Source organism: Zingiber officinale, chromosome 5B, assembly GCF_018446385.1.
Source record: "Zingiber officinale cultivar Zhangliang chromosome 5B, Zo_v1.1, whole genome shotgun sequence".
Taxonomy (NCBI): domain Eukaryota; kingdom Viridiplantae; phylum Streptophyta; class Magnoliopsida; order Zingiberales; family Zingiberaceae; genus Zingiber; species Zingiber officinale.
Window position 1 is genome coordinate 139,436,994 of NC_055995.1, and position 12,163 is coordinate 139,449,156.

Below are 12,163 nucleotides of genomic sequence, written 5' to 3' on the forward strand. Positions count from 1 at the left end.
TAGATTTTTTTTATTTGTGTTTATTTACAAAAGCAACCTCTGTTCTTTTTTTTTTTTGATTTTTAGACGAAGATTAAGTCTTTTATATATATAAAAATAATTCAAGAAAATGAGCGAAACAAAAATTAAAATATTTTTTAAATATTATAATTTCCCTTAATAGTAAATAAAAAAAATAAAATCAGTGATATTTACTCGTTTCTTTGTCACATTTCTCATAAGACCCGTTCTTTTTCAAAATTTATCAAAAACACATTCATAATTTAATTCCCAAAATACCCTTCCATATCTTATCTTAGTGGGAACAACTTTTTATCTAGTGGGAACAACTTTAAGACGATGCGTATAAAAAAAAAACTCTATAAATAAACAAATCGATCTACAATCGGATACTTTAGCAGGATGTTTGCATCCAGACAACAAAAAACTAAACAAAAGGATGGAAGAGGGAGAACAGATGTTCGTCAAATGGCAGTTCTTCAGGAACATTGCACAGCATATGTTCGTCAAAATCTTACACTGGTTGAAAGAAACGCAATACATGAGAATGGAATTGCTCAAGCTCAAAGAAACAAAACCTGACCAGAAAGGAAAGCAGGCATTATTTACATTAGTCACCAAGAACCCAGCACGGATCTATCTATGATTTAAGAACAGCTCCTTCGGTTATCTTCCAGCCTGACTTGGTATACGCCATCTCGTATCTGGTGGTGTAGGTGGTACTGCAGGAATCGTTATGCTCGGGGTGAGCATCGTCAGTCAACTTAGCAGATTCCTCGATTGTAGCCTCCACTGTCGACCGACGGCCATTTAAGGACACGGTGATACTATCGATCGTCACACCTAGTAGACTGTACTCCCAGAACCAGCCATGCTGCTCGATCTCAACAGCTCGATCGGTCCATATCTTCAGCATTCGGCCATCCAGAATCTGTCCAGAATTTTAAAAGTTATTGTCATGTTTCAGAGGGAAATACTATTATACAAGCATCTACAAAGTATGAGCTACCAAGTTAGTATCTGCAAGTGGTAACACAAATATGCAGTAATATCGATGTCCAGATGACAAAATTATTTATCAAAGCTTCTGTTTGTAAATAAAGGCCTTGGAACTAAGAATCCATCTATGTTTTGTGGAAACTCGTGGCTGTAATTTAATTTTTAGAATTTACATTATAATTCTTAGTGTACCAAAGACTTTCAAAGAGCAGCTTCAGCATATGGGTGGTCAAGGTAAAGCAGTGAATAGGTATGAATGTTTAGGAAGTCGATGTACAAGCAAGAAGCTTGTGGAATGGATTCAGCTGATACGCTATACGAGCTATTCAATATGGCTGGAAATTAAAAAAATTATAATGGTAATCTATAAATTCAATCATAGCAGCAGGAAAAAAGAAAAAATGACAAGAAATTATACTTGTTTACACAAGCAATCTTTGATATACATATCTATTGAATATATGCATTTAGATTATATAGTCTGATCCCTGCACATGAATGAGCAGCTTCATATATTGTGGTTTCACATGGATGGACTATCACTACAGTAGTTGTATATTTTTCACCCTTGCTGAAAACCATGTTCATAGGTCAAAACTATCCTAAAGATTTCTGCCCCTGAATTAAAATTTCATTGTCATTCACAGTTTAAAATGCCGCAGAAACTAGAATGGTGAGTAAGAGGGTTATTGGGTAGTAAGTAGGTAATCAGTTAATAGATTTTTGATGTTCGTCATCTTCAATAAATAGAAATCGTATAACATAGTTGCCAAGAGTCATTCACAAAAGAAGAAACATCACACCTCTGGCAGCTCTTCAATAGAATGATCTGATCCAAGTGCCCTAGATTTGACATTCTGCCATTTATGAACTATACTTTCTGCTAACCGTGCATCCATCTTAGGTACTTCTTCAATTGAATTTTCATCTGCAGTAATTTTTATATAGAAAAATATAAATGATCTTCTTTAACATAATAAAAGTATTGGTGCACAACATCATGAAAATACAATGAGATAACTAAAAGCAATTGCAAACACGAAAGAAGCAACATGGATAAAGATTGATTGCAGGGCTTAGCTCCTACAGTCTGAACTGAAACGGCTCCTAAGTTAACTGCATATAAATAACGGTTTGGAACGGATTCAAGTACTCTTAGGTTAACAAATATGGATGTCTAGATCAATTTCTTGACCATGCCAACTAGAGACAAGGTTCCCAAAACATCCTCTGTTTGCCAAACAAGGTCAAGCAATCAGAACTTGGTTAAGTTGTATGAAGTTGAATCCAAGTAACCAGAACTGACCAGGTCTAATTAGTAATTAGTTTATACTTGAAAGTGTAAGTTCCTCCGTAGGGATTAGGTATAATCGCATGGTTTTGATATTTGGCAACAAGTTTATGTTTGATGGTTCAGACTGATAACTGTCTTGGATTTGCATTCTGACTTATGTTGTAGGTCAGCGACTAATGTAAAAGAAAAAAATACTTGATCAAAATGTTTACGAAACGGGCATAAAGCAACATGGAGCTCCATCTCAGTGAAAGTGCCATCTGAGCGGAAGTCTCAAACCTGAAGACCACCAAAAGACACGTGTTGTATTGGTCTTTTGGTTTCAGGTAAGATTGTTGTATGAATAGTTGGTAAGCATCTAGATAGAGGTCACTTACCAAGAGAGCTTGAACATGAAGCCATGTTGGTGCTTAGCAATTTATATCAGTCAAGTTCCATAGCTTAATCAATGATGTAAATTTTGGAAAAATCATTGTTATTCTACTGTTGTATTTTATCTTTACTGAAAGAACTCTTTTCATGTTTAATCATATCTACCCTGTGATTCCATACTCCCAAAGGAAGACTGGTTTTTGTTCAGCTATGAATCCCAAATAACAAAAAAATATCATCAAGGCCAAATGAAATGACATTATCACAAAAGATATGGCATTTGATTTCAAATGAGTAAAATTGATAACAAAAGTACTCTTTAACTTAGGTTAAAGATGGTCAGGTCTAATGAAACTGATACAATATCCTAACCACATTGGGCCTTAGCATTGTCTAAAGTTGTTACAAAATCAGTTACTATCCTAGAGATTTTATGATTCCTTTGAGGCACAGACATCAGTAGCTAACTCCTGCTTGTAAAAAGTTGACGTTTCTTCTTATTTACTATGGCTCTATTGCTCAGTATATTGATATATGAGTCAGGATTTTTACCAATATCAACGAAATTGGAAGCCATTGCTGAACCTGATTCCTTCCTGGTAATACGAGAACCATTTCTTCCAGGTAAACACTTGATCCCAACAATAGTCAGTAATCCAATCACCATACCAGCAGACATGATCTTCACAACAGAACTTTTTATTTCGCTCGTGAAGTCTTGCTGATTTGAATCTTGAGGATCAACCTTACCGGAAACCTCTGCTTGAAGACTTAACTTATCCTGATCCTCTATCGGTACAGTCTCCTCAGTACGTATCTCAGGTAACATATCAATTCCATCCCTATATTGCTCTGACCTCAAACTTTCTTCGTTGTGAGTAAGTGGAAACACTTTACGCAAAGCCTGAAGAACACTCAGCTTCACACTACCAAATGCAGCTGTAGCCTCCTCAGCCCCAATTTTCACAATGGCTGCAGCTGCAGCTAAAGGTGAACCATTACCCCCATCAATCCGTTCAAGATACTTAAGAACCATAGGATCATCGTAATAATCCCCTAATCTGAACTTAACATCTTGAGTATCTCTAGATCTGGGGAAAACCACCTCTCTAAGCCAAGTCTCCAACAGTTTGCAAATCCCAGGGAGAAGATCACTATCTTTGTCTGCATCAGAGCTTTCCACGATGAATTCTAAGATTGCTGGGTCTCGATTTGGGGAGCTCTCATTATCTATGCCCAACCACATGCGGCATTCATCAATATCTCCTAGAAGAAGTGAACAGAGCCCCCTCTCAAGCGCAAAAGGAATTTCAAAATCAGCCATCGCAGCATATTCTGAAAATGTACCCACAGGAACAAGCATGGTCTGTTGAAGTTGCTGAAAAAGCTTGTCTGCTGTTCTGATATAGTGGGGATGTTTACCTACGAAAGCCTGTGCAACCAATGCAAGTGCAAAACCATACACCTCAAAATCTTCTGCTGGTAGATTGCTTGGTCTAGCAGCAAATAATTCTACCTTCAATTGTAAAAGAACAATGCAAGCATACATCATACCAAAATTTTAAAATCTCAGCAAAAGAAAAAAAGAGTATTTAAAGGAACTCTATTCAGACCTGCTCAGCTGCTGTCATACGTATGTTGGTTTCATTCATGAAGGTTTCCCGAGTGAATCCTCCTCCAATAGCAGTAGCACCTCCCCTACCAACAGCCCAAAGTATATTGCGCACGCCAAGAAGACCCTCCTCACGCTTAATTCGGTGTTCTGAGTCAAGGGGCAATGCAAGAAGCTCCAGCACACAACGAGGGGTTATCTCTTCTAATGTCTCATCAATCTGTAATAGAAGATCAGGTGCAAGGTTGCTTGCTCCCTCCTCCTAGGGAAAAAACAGTTTTACATTGCAGTGAACAAACAAACAGATGTATTTTCCTAACACCATGTGCTAGACTTTTGCACTGGTTAACTACATTATGGATTCTGATTTTTATTTGCTCATTTGTTGGCATAATAATCTATGAAAGAACAAGAAAGATAACTCATGTTAAACATATACCCAATAGGAATATAGCATGAGGAAGAATAGAACGAATACTGCAATCATAATAATAATATGCACATATTCTTTCTCTTGTAAGTATCTTCAAATAGCTTTTGCTACATACTCCAAGGAAATACAAAATTCAATCATCATTTCACAATTACAATTCAGTAGGTTTCTTCAGAAAAAGGAAGCATCACTAGCATTGCCATAATAAGTCTCATCAAAACAATCAGACACCCTTCAGTTAAAAAGGATAACTTAGAAAGCATCATCTAGTGAAAAAAAGAAAAGCTAAACATCCGTACTTCAATGTAACACATGCAGTAGTAAGTCAGGCGGAGACAATGTGGTGGTATAACAAGGAAAATGGTGTTTTACCCCTGAAGCAAGTTAAGTAATTTGAAATATCTAGATTTCACGTTAAACTCTTGCAATTGGATAAAAACAATTAGGAGATTATTCAACGGAAAATTGAATCAGCTAATTAGGCATTGACACGGAGAGAAATGTCTCTATAAGAAAGAAGAAGTGTTCAAATATCTACCTGCAGAAGCTTCAGAGCCCTCTCAAGAACTTCACAGCAATTAACAAAGTCTGGAGGGTTTAGGGCCATAGCATCCCTCGAGAACTCCACATAAGCTAATACCATGCTGAGGACCACATCCTGCTTGAAAGTTTTTGGAAGACGCTCAAGGAGAAGACTCTTTCCTATTCGCAGGACCAATTCAGCTTGCCCTGCCTCTTGCAGCACACATAGAGCCCCGGGAATCTAATCAAAATATCACCTTTCAGCTCAAAGACGGTCGGGAAATAGATAGTTAGCTATAAACGGCATATCCTAAGTATTAGAAACACACCTTATCCCAGGGGATGTAGGCTGTGATAGTGGAATCAGGGTCCTGCACGAGGCCGCGGTTGTAGTCCCCGCGGGAGCTGGGGTCGGAAAGGTTGTCATAAGCAGCCTGGAGGATCTGGCGACGGCCGATGAGGGCTTCTTGGCTGTATCCATAGAGAGGTGGTTTGGAAACCCTAGCTTCGAAGGCTCGCCGAATGCCATCGGCTAAAAGGTGGGTTTCAGCACCAAGGACCTAAAACCCAAATAGATGAATGCCATACGAGATCGGCGGTCAGAAAACGAAAAGCCAAAAAAAAAAAAAAAAAATGGAAAGAAGCATTTTGAAGTAGGCGACGGTGGCGTCGACCGTCGGGTACCTGGTAGAAGTCGATGGGGAGGGCGAGGGAGCGATCAGCGGAGGGAAGAGGAGGCGGGGATAGTAGCGAGAGAATAGAAGAGTCAGCAGGGGAGGAGGGGGAGGAGTTGTCGGTGGCGGTGGAGGCGGCGAAATGGAAGTCACCGAGGAGACGGTCGGCCCACTTGCTGGAGCGGCAGACGATGGAGTAGAAGTGGCTGGGACGGAGAGAAGGCGAAGCCTTGGAGTAGAAGTAGGAGTAGGAGGGGTTTCGGTAGAAGGGGATCGCAGGGCGGCGGAGGCCGGTGAGGGCGCAGTGATTGAGAGCGTCCATCAGCGACGAACAGCGCCGTGCTCTCTCTGTCCCTCAAGTCTCGAGCATCTGTGTCGAGCTTTGGATTATGCGACTTTTTGTTTTTTTATATTTTTCATCGTTGAATTTTGCTTCTTTTTTTTTTTGGGGTAAAATAGCAAATAATCATCGAAACTTCCAAGAAACAAATTGATATTTAACAAAGAGTAATTCACCAACCAAATAAATTTGCAGTGCTTAATCAAATCAGATTAATTATTGTAGGTCGATTCCTTTTAGTGAGCATTGTATTTTCTTATTCTCATTTTTCCTACTATTTCTCATGAGATAAAATATTTTCTCGAACACAACCCACAAAATGATTTGAAAGTGAAGCAAGAGAGCTTCTTCGCATTTGATGGTATTAGCTATTTATATCATTTCATAGATCTGTAATATGGGATATTGGGATTGCTAATGAAATTTTCTTAGGTGATATAATCAAACTTGCATGACTAACACGCATTGGAGAGCTCTTTCAATGATTAAGTCACCATAGTACCCCAACGGTAAAATGAAAAGAGGAAAGTAAAAAAGAGATAGTTCGAAAGTAAAATACAAGATAAAAACAAAGTCAGAAAATATAAGTACTCGATCGGTTATTTGGTTTAAAGTATTTGTCAATTTCTACTCTAAGACCTATGATATCTCTAATCTTATTTGATTTTATCTGAAAATAGAAAGGTGACTAGATCGGAATGTTACCGCTTCATGAACTAGATGTAGACTGCGTCCTGATCTGCAAAACAAGTAACGTCAGTAATCCAGAGAAGGGGTTTCCAGCGTTGACCCTCCGACGCTCAAGTCAATCATCGACAATGTAAATAGAGCAACAAGAGCACTAGCGGAAGCAATGAAATAACGCGTACCTCTGCCGGTATATGGACCCCTTTATATAGTGCTCCAACGAGTGATGTGCACACTCCTCGAGGCATGAGCACGTTCTCTGATTCGTCCTATGAAAGGACATGTCAGTAAAGTGCCTCTGACACCATACCTTAATAGAGGCGTGCATATCTCTGACAAGATAGTAGAAGCTTCCGTCGTATGATCCGCTCGCTGGCCATGCTCCATGTCAGCGGCACTATCTCTCAAAAGGATATTGAGAAATGTGCCTATGATCCCGCGGTTCGGCCGAACGGGGCATCCATTCAGCTAGAACTCCTCCGCTCGGTTGACTTCGGCAGATCTTCCTGGTAGTAGCTAGGTATAGCTCGTTCGGGCAAGCGCTCTAGTTTCCTAACGTTCTATTGCTCCGCATTGAGCACCTAGCCATCTCACCATATTGGCTAGACAGAGGTTGGGCCGCTCGGGCAATCCTCTCGCCGATTGGCGCATTGGGGGTCGTCCTCTGTTCGGCCTCAATAGGACAACAGTTCGCCACCCTGGCATTGACCGTCTTGACTTTGACCTTCACTTTGGCAAATTGATCCGCACTCGGCGAGTCCCCCCTTTATCGCCGCATCACAGGCCTTCCCCTCAAGTCTAGTCGAAGGAGGTTGTAAGTCTGACTGACTGGACAAGTAGTGTCTTCGAAGGCCCCCACACCCCATTGGACTTGCTATGTCCTCGGATCACTGATCAGCTCACCCAACATTCACCGTTCGACTCCATGTTACTACCTTGGGATTGTGGTCGCCGCCTGGATCATACCCTATACTGCTCGGTGAATTGGTCAGTCGACTGTGTTATGATCAACTAACTGTACCGATCGGGTGATGGATCACAAGACTCGGCAAATTTTTCTATTCAATATGCTTAGATCGAATGAACGACCTTCCGCAGTTGCTGGTGTCACCTAAATTTTCAAAAAACTGTGCAAATTTTTGATAATTATGACCAGACATGCAGCCATACCTTTTAATTAAATCTCATTAATGTCGCCCGATGACTGACTGCCACGTGCCCCACTTTCTGCCGCCACACATTTGACGTGACAGACAGATATCCACTGGCGATGTGACCCTTGACGTTTCAAATTCTACGCCAGATATCCTTCTAGTTTTGCGTAACCCTGGATCGAACGGCTTAGGGCAATTGGCCACGAGGTTTATAAACCTCCGTTTGCTTGTCGTTGTCTTCACCATGCCTTATGCTTTCATCTTCGAGCGATTTTTGTGACGCTTCATCCCTTCTCCTTTACCGGCGGTCATTTTCTGTAAGCTTCTTCGCCTTTTCCTTATCTGAATCTGCTCGTTGCTTCTACTTGCATCTCTTATTTCAATGGCCAGTTCTTCATGACCCCCGCCCCCCCGCCCCCCCGCCCCCCCGCGCTCGTCCCTGGGCTTTGGTATACCTCTATCGAGTCCAAGTTTGACGGGGATGATATCGAAAAATTGAAATCCGCCTACCACTCTCCATCCGATTACCGAGTTTCCATCCCATCTACTTATGACCGGCCGCATGAACCACCAATGGATTTTTTGTGCTTTTTTAAGGATCAGTTTACCGCAAGCCTTCGATTTCCTGTTCACCCCTTCTTTTCTGCTATCTGCAAATATTTTCACATCTCCCTTCATCAGTCAGTGTCAAACTCCTTTAGGTTGTTGTGCGGGGTAGTAGTCCTCTTCTGCCTGCATGGTATTCCCTTAACACCTCGGGTCTTCTATTACCCTAAACTGTCTGAGCCAGGGACCTTCCTATTCCGAGCTGGAGTTGGCTTGGTCTTCTTTGATAAAATGCTGACCTCCAATAAGCGCTGGAGAGAACATTACTTTTTCGTGCGCTTACCCGAGCGGCCTGACTTTCCGATCGGCTGGCAAATGAAATTGAGGGCTCCTCCGCTGCTCGGAAGATATCGCAGCCGATCTGACTATCTACAAGCAGCCTCTAGCCTAGTTGGTCAAAGTACCACATCCATCGACTGCTGTTGGAAGGCATTCTATACGTGTTCGGTAGCTGACCTTCCTCCCGAGCAGCCTTCCCCGACGCCAATCGTCGTGGCCTAGGAATCAACTACTTCCGGCGAACCTCTGATTTAGCGCAAGAGGCATCGCATAGAGGGTTCATCCCATTCGGCCACTTCCCCGTGCAACCTTCCGTTCAGCCACGCTCACGCCCACGTTCCGACCGTGAAGAGACTTCCTTGCTCGCTCTCCATGAGCAAGGTGAAGCCGCAATAACTACCTCCATATCCTCCGACCGGACGCCATCTCTGTCCGGGCTGCTATTGGGGACTATATGCGCCCCTCCGGTCGCAGATATGCCCACTCTCTCCCCTATGTCGGTCGCTCAGGTATCCTCAATCCGGCCAACCTCCTACCTGTTGGTGCGGTTAGCACTAACGGTCTAACTTAGGTTTTGATGAATGACAAATCAGGTTAAGTTAGGTTTGTCATGATCTAACACTCTGACCGAGTGTGCAGGATAAGTCCAGACAGGTCGATGGGCTGACCGGATGTCTGGCACGAAGTCCAAGCGGGTCGACGGGCTGACCGAACGCTTGGCGAGAAGTCCAGCTAGGTCGACGGGCTGACCGGATAGCTGGCGAGAAGTCCAAGCGGGTCGATGGGCTGACCGGACGCTTGACGAGAAGTCTAGACGGGTCGAAGGGCTGACCGGACGTCTGGCAGGTGAGTAAAGGTAAGTCACTGGAAGGAGTGACTGTGAGGACGCGCTCCCGGGAAGGGAACATTAGGCGTCGATCCGGCTTAGATCCATTTCGGATATCTAAGTCGAGATCGTGACTAGATTCCGGTATCGGAAAGACGGAATCTAAGTCATACTCTTTTTTGCTAAACTATAAATTGAACTAAAACTCTGTTTTGCAGATTATAATTTATATATTTGCCTCGGACTAACCTTGTTTTGTAGGAAAGGTGCTCCCTGGAAAAAGGTGGTCCGGGCGCCCGGAAGGGATCCGGGCGCCCGGGAGGCAAAGTTTATCCAAACGCGTCATCGCCACGTGGAGCTTACTGGTTGGACCTGCCACGTCCCACCAGGGCGCCCGGAAGGGATCCAGGGCGCCCCGAGCTTCATATAAAAGAAGGGGCAGGGGTGGAGCTTCAATAACAACTCTGAATTGACGATCTGCTCTTCTGTGCTCCTGCGACGCCGCAAAGCTCCAACAACGCGCTCTTTTCTTTTTGATTTCTTCCTCTGTCGGTACTGCTTTATTTTTCATTAGCAACTGTACTTTCAATTGTAAAACGATTATTCGAATTACTAGTGAATTGCCCAACGAAAGCACCCTCGTGTGCGGGCCTTGGAGTAGGAGTCGCCAAAAGCTTCGAACCAAGTAAAATTGGTTATTGTGTTAGCATTGTTTTAATTTCGTATTTTCCGCTGCGCTTACTCTTGTCGAAATTTTTATAATCGCTATTCACCCCCCCCCCCCCTCTAGCGAAACTTCACGATCCAACAAGTGGTATCAAAGCAGGTACCACTCTGATTTGGTGCAACCACCAATCAGACAAAGGGGGTGATTTGCTTTTTAATTTCTTTTCGGATTTCAATTTTTCGTAAAAATCCAAACTAGTATTATTGCCTTTTTGGAAGTTTCTTTCCGTCGTAATTTAATCTAAATTGGTGCAACACCAATTTAGTTATTTTTATTTAATTCTTCCCGCACTATTAATCCAAGACCAAGTCTTGGAACCTCTCTATATTTTTTTTTGTGTGCAGATTCAAAATGTCGCAGATCGAGGGGTTCAGCACAGTGCGACCTCCCCTCTTCAACGGGGATGATTTCTCGTACTGGAAGAAGCGAATGGAAGTGTATCTCAAGACAGACTTCGACCAGTGGATGAGTATCACAAGACCTTACAAAATACCAGTAGACAGTTCCGGGAATCTACTAGATCCAGAAGATTGGACAACAGACATAAAGAAGAAGGCATCAACAGAGAACAAGGCAATCAACACCTTACAGTGCGGATTGACTAGAGAAGAACTAAACCGGGTCGGACCACATAAGAACGCCAAAGAGCTGTGGGACAAACTGATCGAGCTGCACGAAGGAACGAGTGACGCCAAGGTAACAAAACGAGACTTGCTCTTAAATAGAATTTTTAACATAAAAATGCAGGAAGGAGAAACGGCGAGCCAACTCCACGCAAGAATTAAAGACATTCTCAATGGACTCCACGCAATAGGGCACCAAATGGAGAACCGGGACTTGATAAGGTATGCCCTAAACGCCTTTCCACGCAACAGCTTGTGGGCATCTATCGTAGATGCCTACAAGATCTCTAAAAATTTATCTAAATTAAAATTAGATGAGATTTTCTGGGAATTAGAACTGCATGAGCAAACTAACGCCGGGGTCGAGAAAGGTGTAGCCTTATTTGCAGGTTCCTCAAAAGAAAAGAAGAACAAGTCTGAACCGGAAGAAGACTCTGACCAGAACTCTGAAGATGAAGAACACCTGGTGAACCTGGTAAGGAAGATGTTCACCAGGAGGAAAAGAAGCTTCAGCAAGAAGGACCTTCAAAAGATCAATTCTCCAACCGAATCGAGGAGCGTGACGTGCTTCGGATGCAACAAGAAGGGCCACTACAAGAACGAGTGCCCGAGATAAAAGATCGACAAACCGAAGCCGACCAAAAAGAAGGCCCTCAAAGCGACGTGGGACGACTCCTCCTCGGAAGAGTCGGAAGCAGAAGATCAAAAGCACCAAAGCCACCTCGCGCTGATGGCCCGCGAAGCAGAGTCGGAAGATGAATCAGAAGACGGGTCCGAACCCGAATCGAGCCACGAGTCCGTTCTCGTTTCCGAAGGTTCCGAAGAGGTATTCCTAAACTTAAACCGGAAATTTTTTAAAATTATTTCGTGCTTAAATAATAAATTAGTTAAGTTAGAAAATGAAAACAAATTGCTCCTCGAGGAAAATCAAATCCTCAAGGAACAAGTTGTAAATAATAAACCAACTCAAGATCTAACACTTGAGGAGGAGAATTCATCATTAAAATTAGAAATT

General features: G+C 42.6%; 1 protein-coding gene across 1 annotated transcript; it reads right to left on the reverse strand.

Moving 5' to 3' along the window:
• Nucleotides 1-460: 460 nt before the first annotated feature.
• LOC121986382 (protein ACCUMULATION AND REPLICATION OF CHLOROPLASTS 6, chloroplastic-like) lies at nucleotides 461-6,312 on the reverse strand. The gene is made up of 7 exons (XM_042540293.1): nucleotides 5,917-6,312; nucleotides 5,562-5,792; nucleotides 5,249-5,473; nucleotides 4,279-4,539; nucleotides 3,218-4,181; nucleotides 1,803-1,927; nucleotides 461-931 (listed from the first exon to the last, which is right to left on the reverse strand). The coding sequence occupies exons 1-7, from the start codon at nucleotides 6,226-6,228 to the stop codon at nucleotides 641-643; spliced, it is 2,409 nt and encodes an 802-aa protein (XP_042396227.1). The 5' UTR covers nucleotides 6,229-6,312; the 3' UTR covers nucleotides 461-640.
• Nucleotides 6,313-12,163: the final 5,851 nt, after the last annotated feature.

What these genes read in the sequence shown, in the direction of transcription:
- LOC121986382 (XM_042540293.1), bottom strand. Translation starts at nt 6,228, where the DNA reads ATGGACGCTCTCAATCACTGCGCCCTCACCGGCCTCCGCCGCCCTGCG. An exon ending in CCTACATCCCCTGGGATAAG is followed by an intron (nt 5,474 to 5,561) that starts GTGTGTTTCTAA and finishes TATTTTGATTAG; the next exon opens with ATTCCCGGGGCTCTATGTGT. An exon ending in GTATGACAGCAGCTGAGCAG is followed by an intron (nt 4,182 to 4,278) that starts GTCTGAATAGAG and finishes TTACAATTGAAG; the next exon opens with GTAGAATTATTTGCTGCTAG.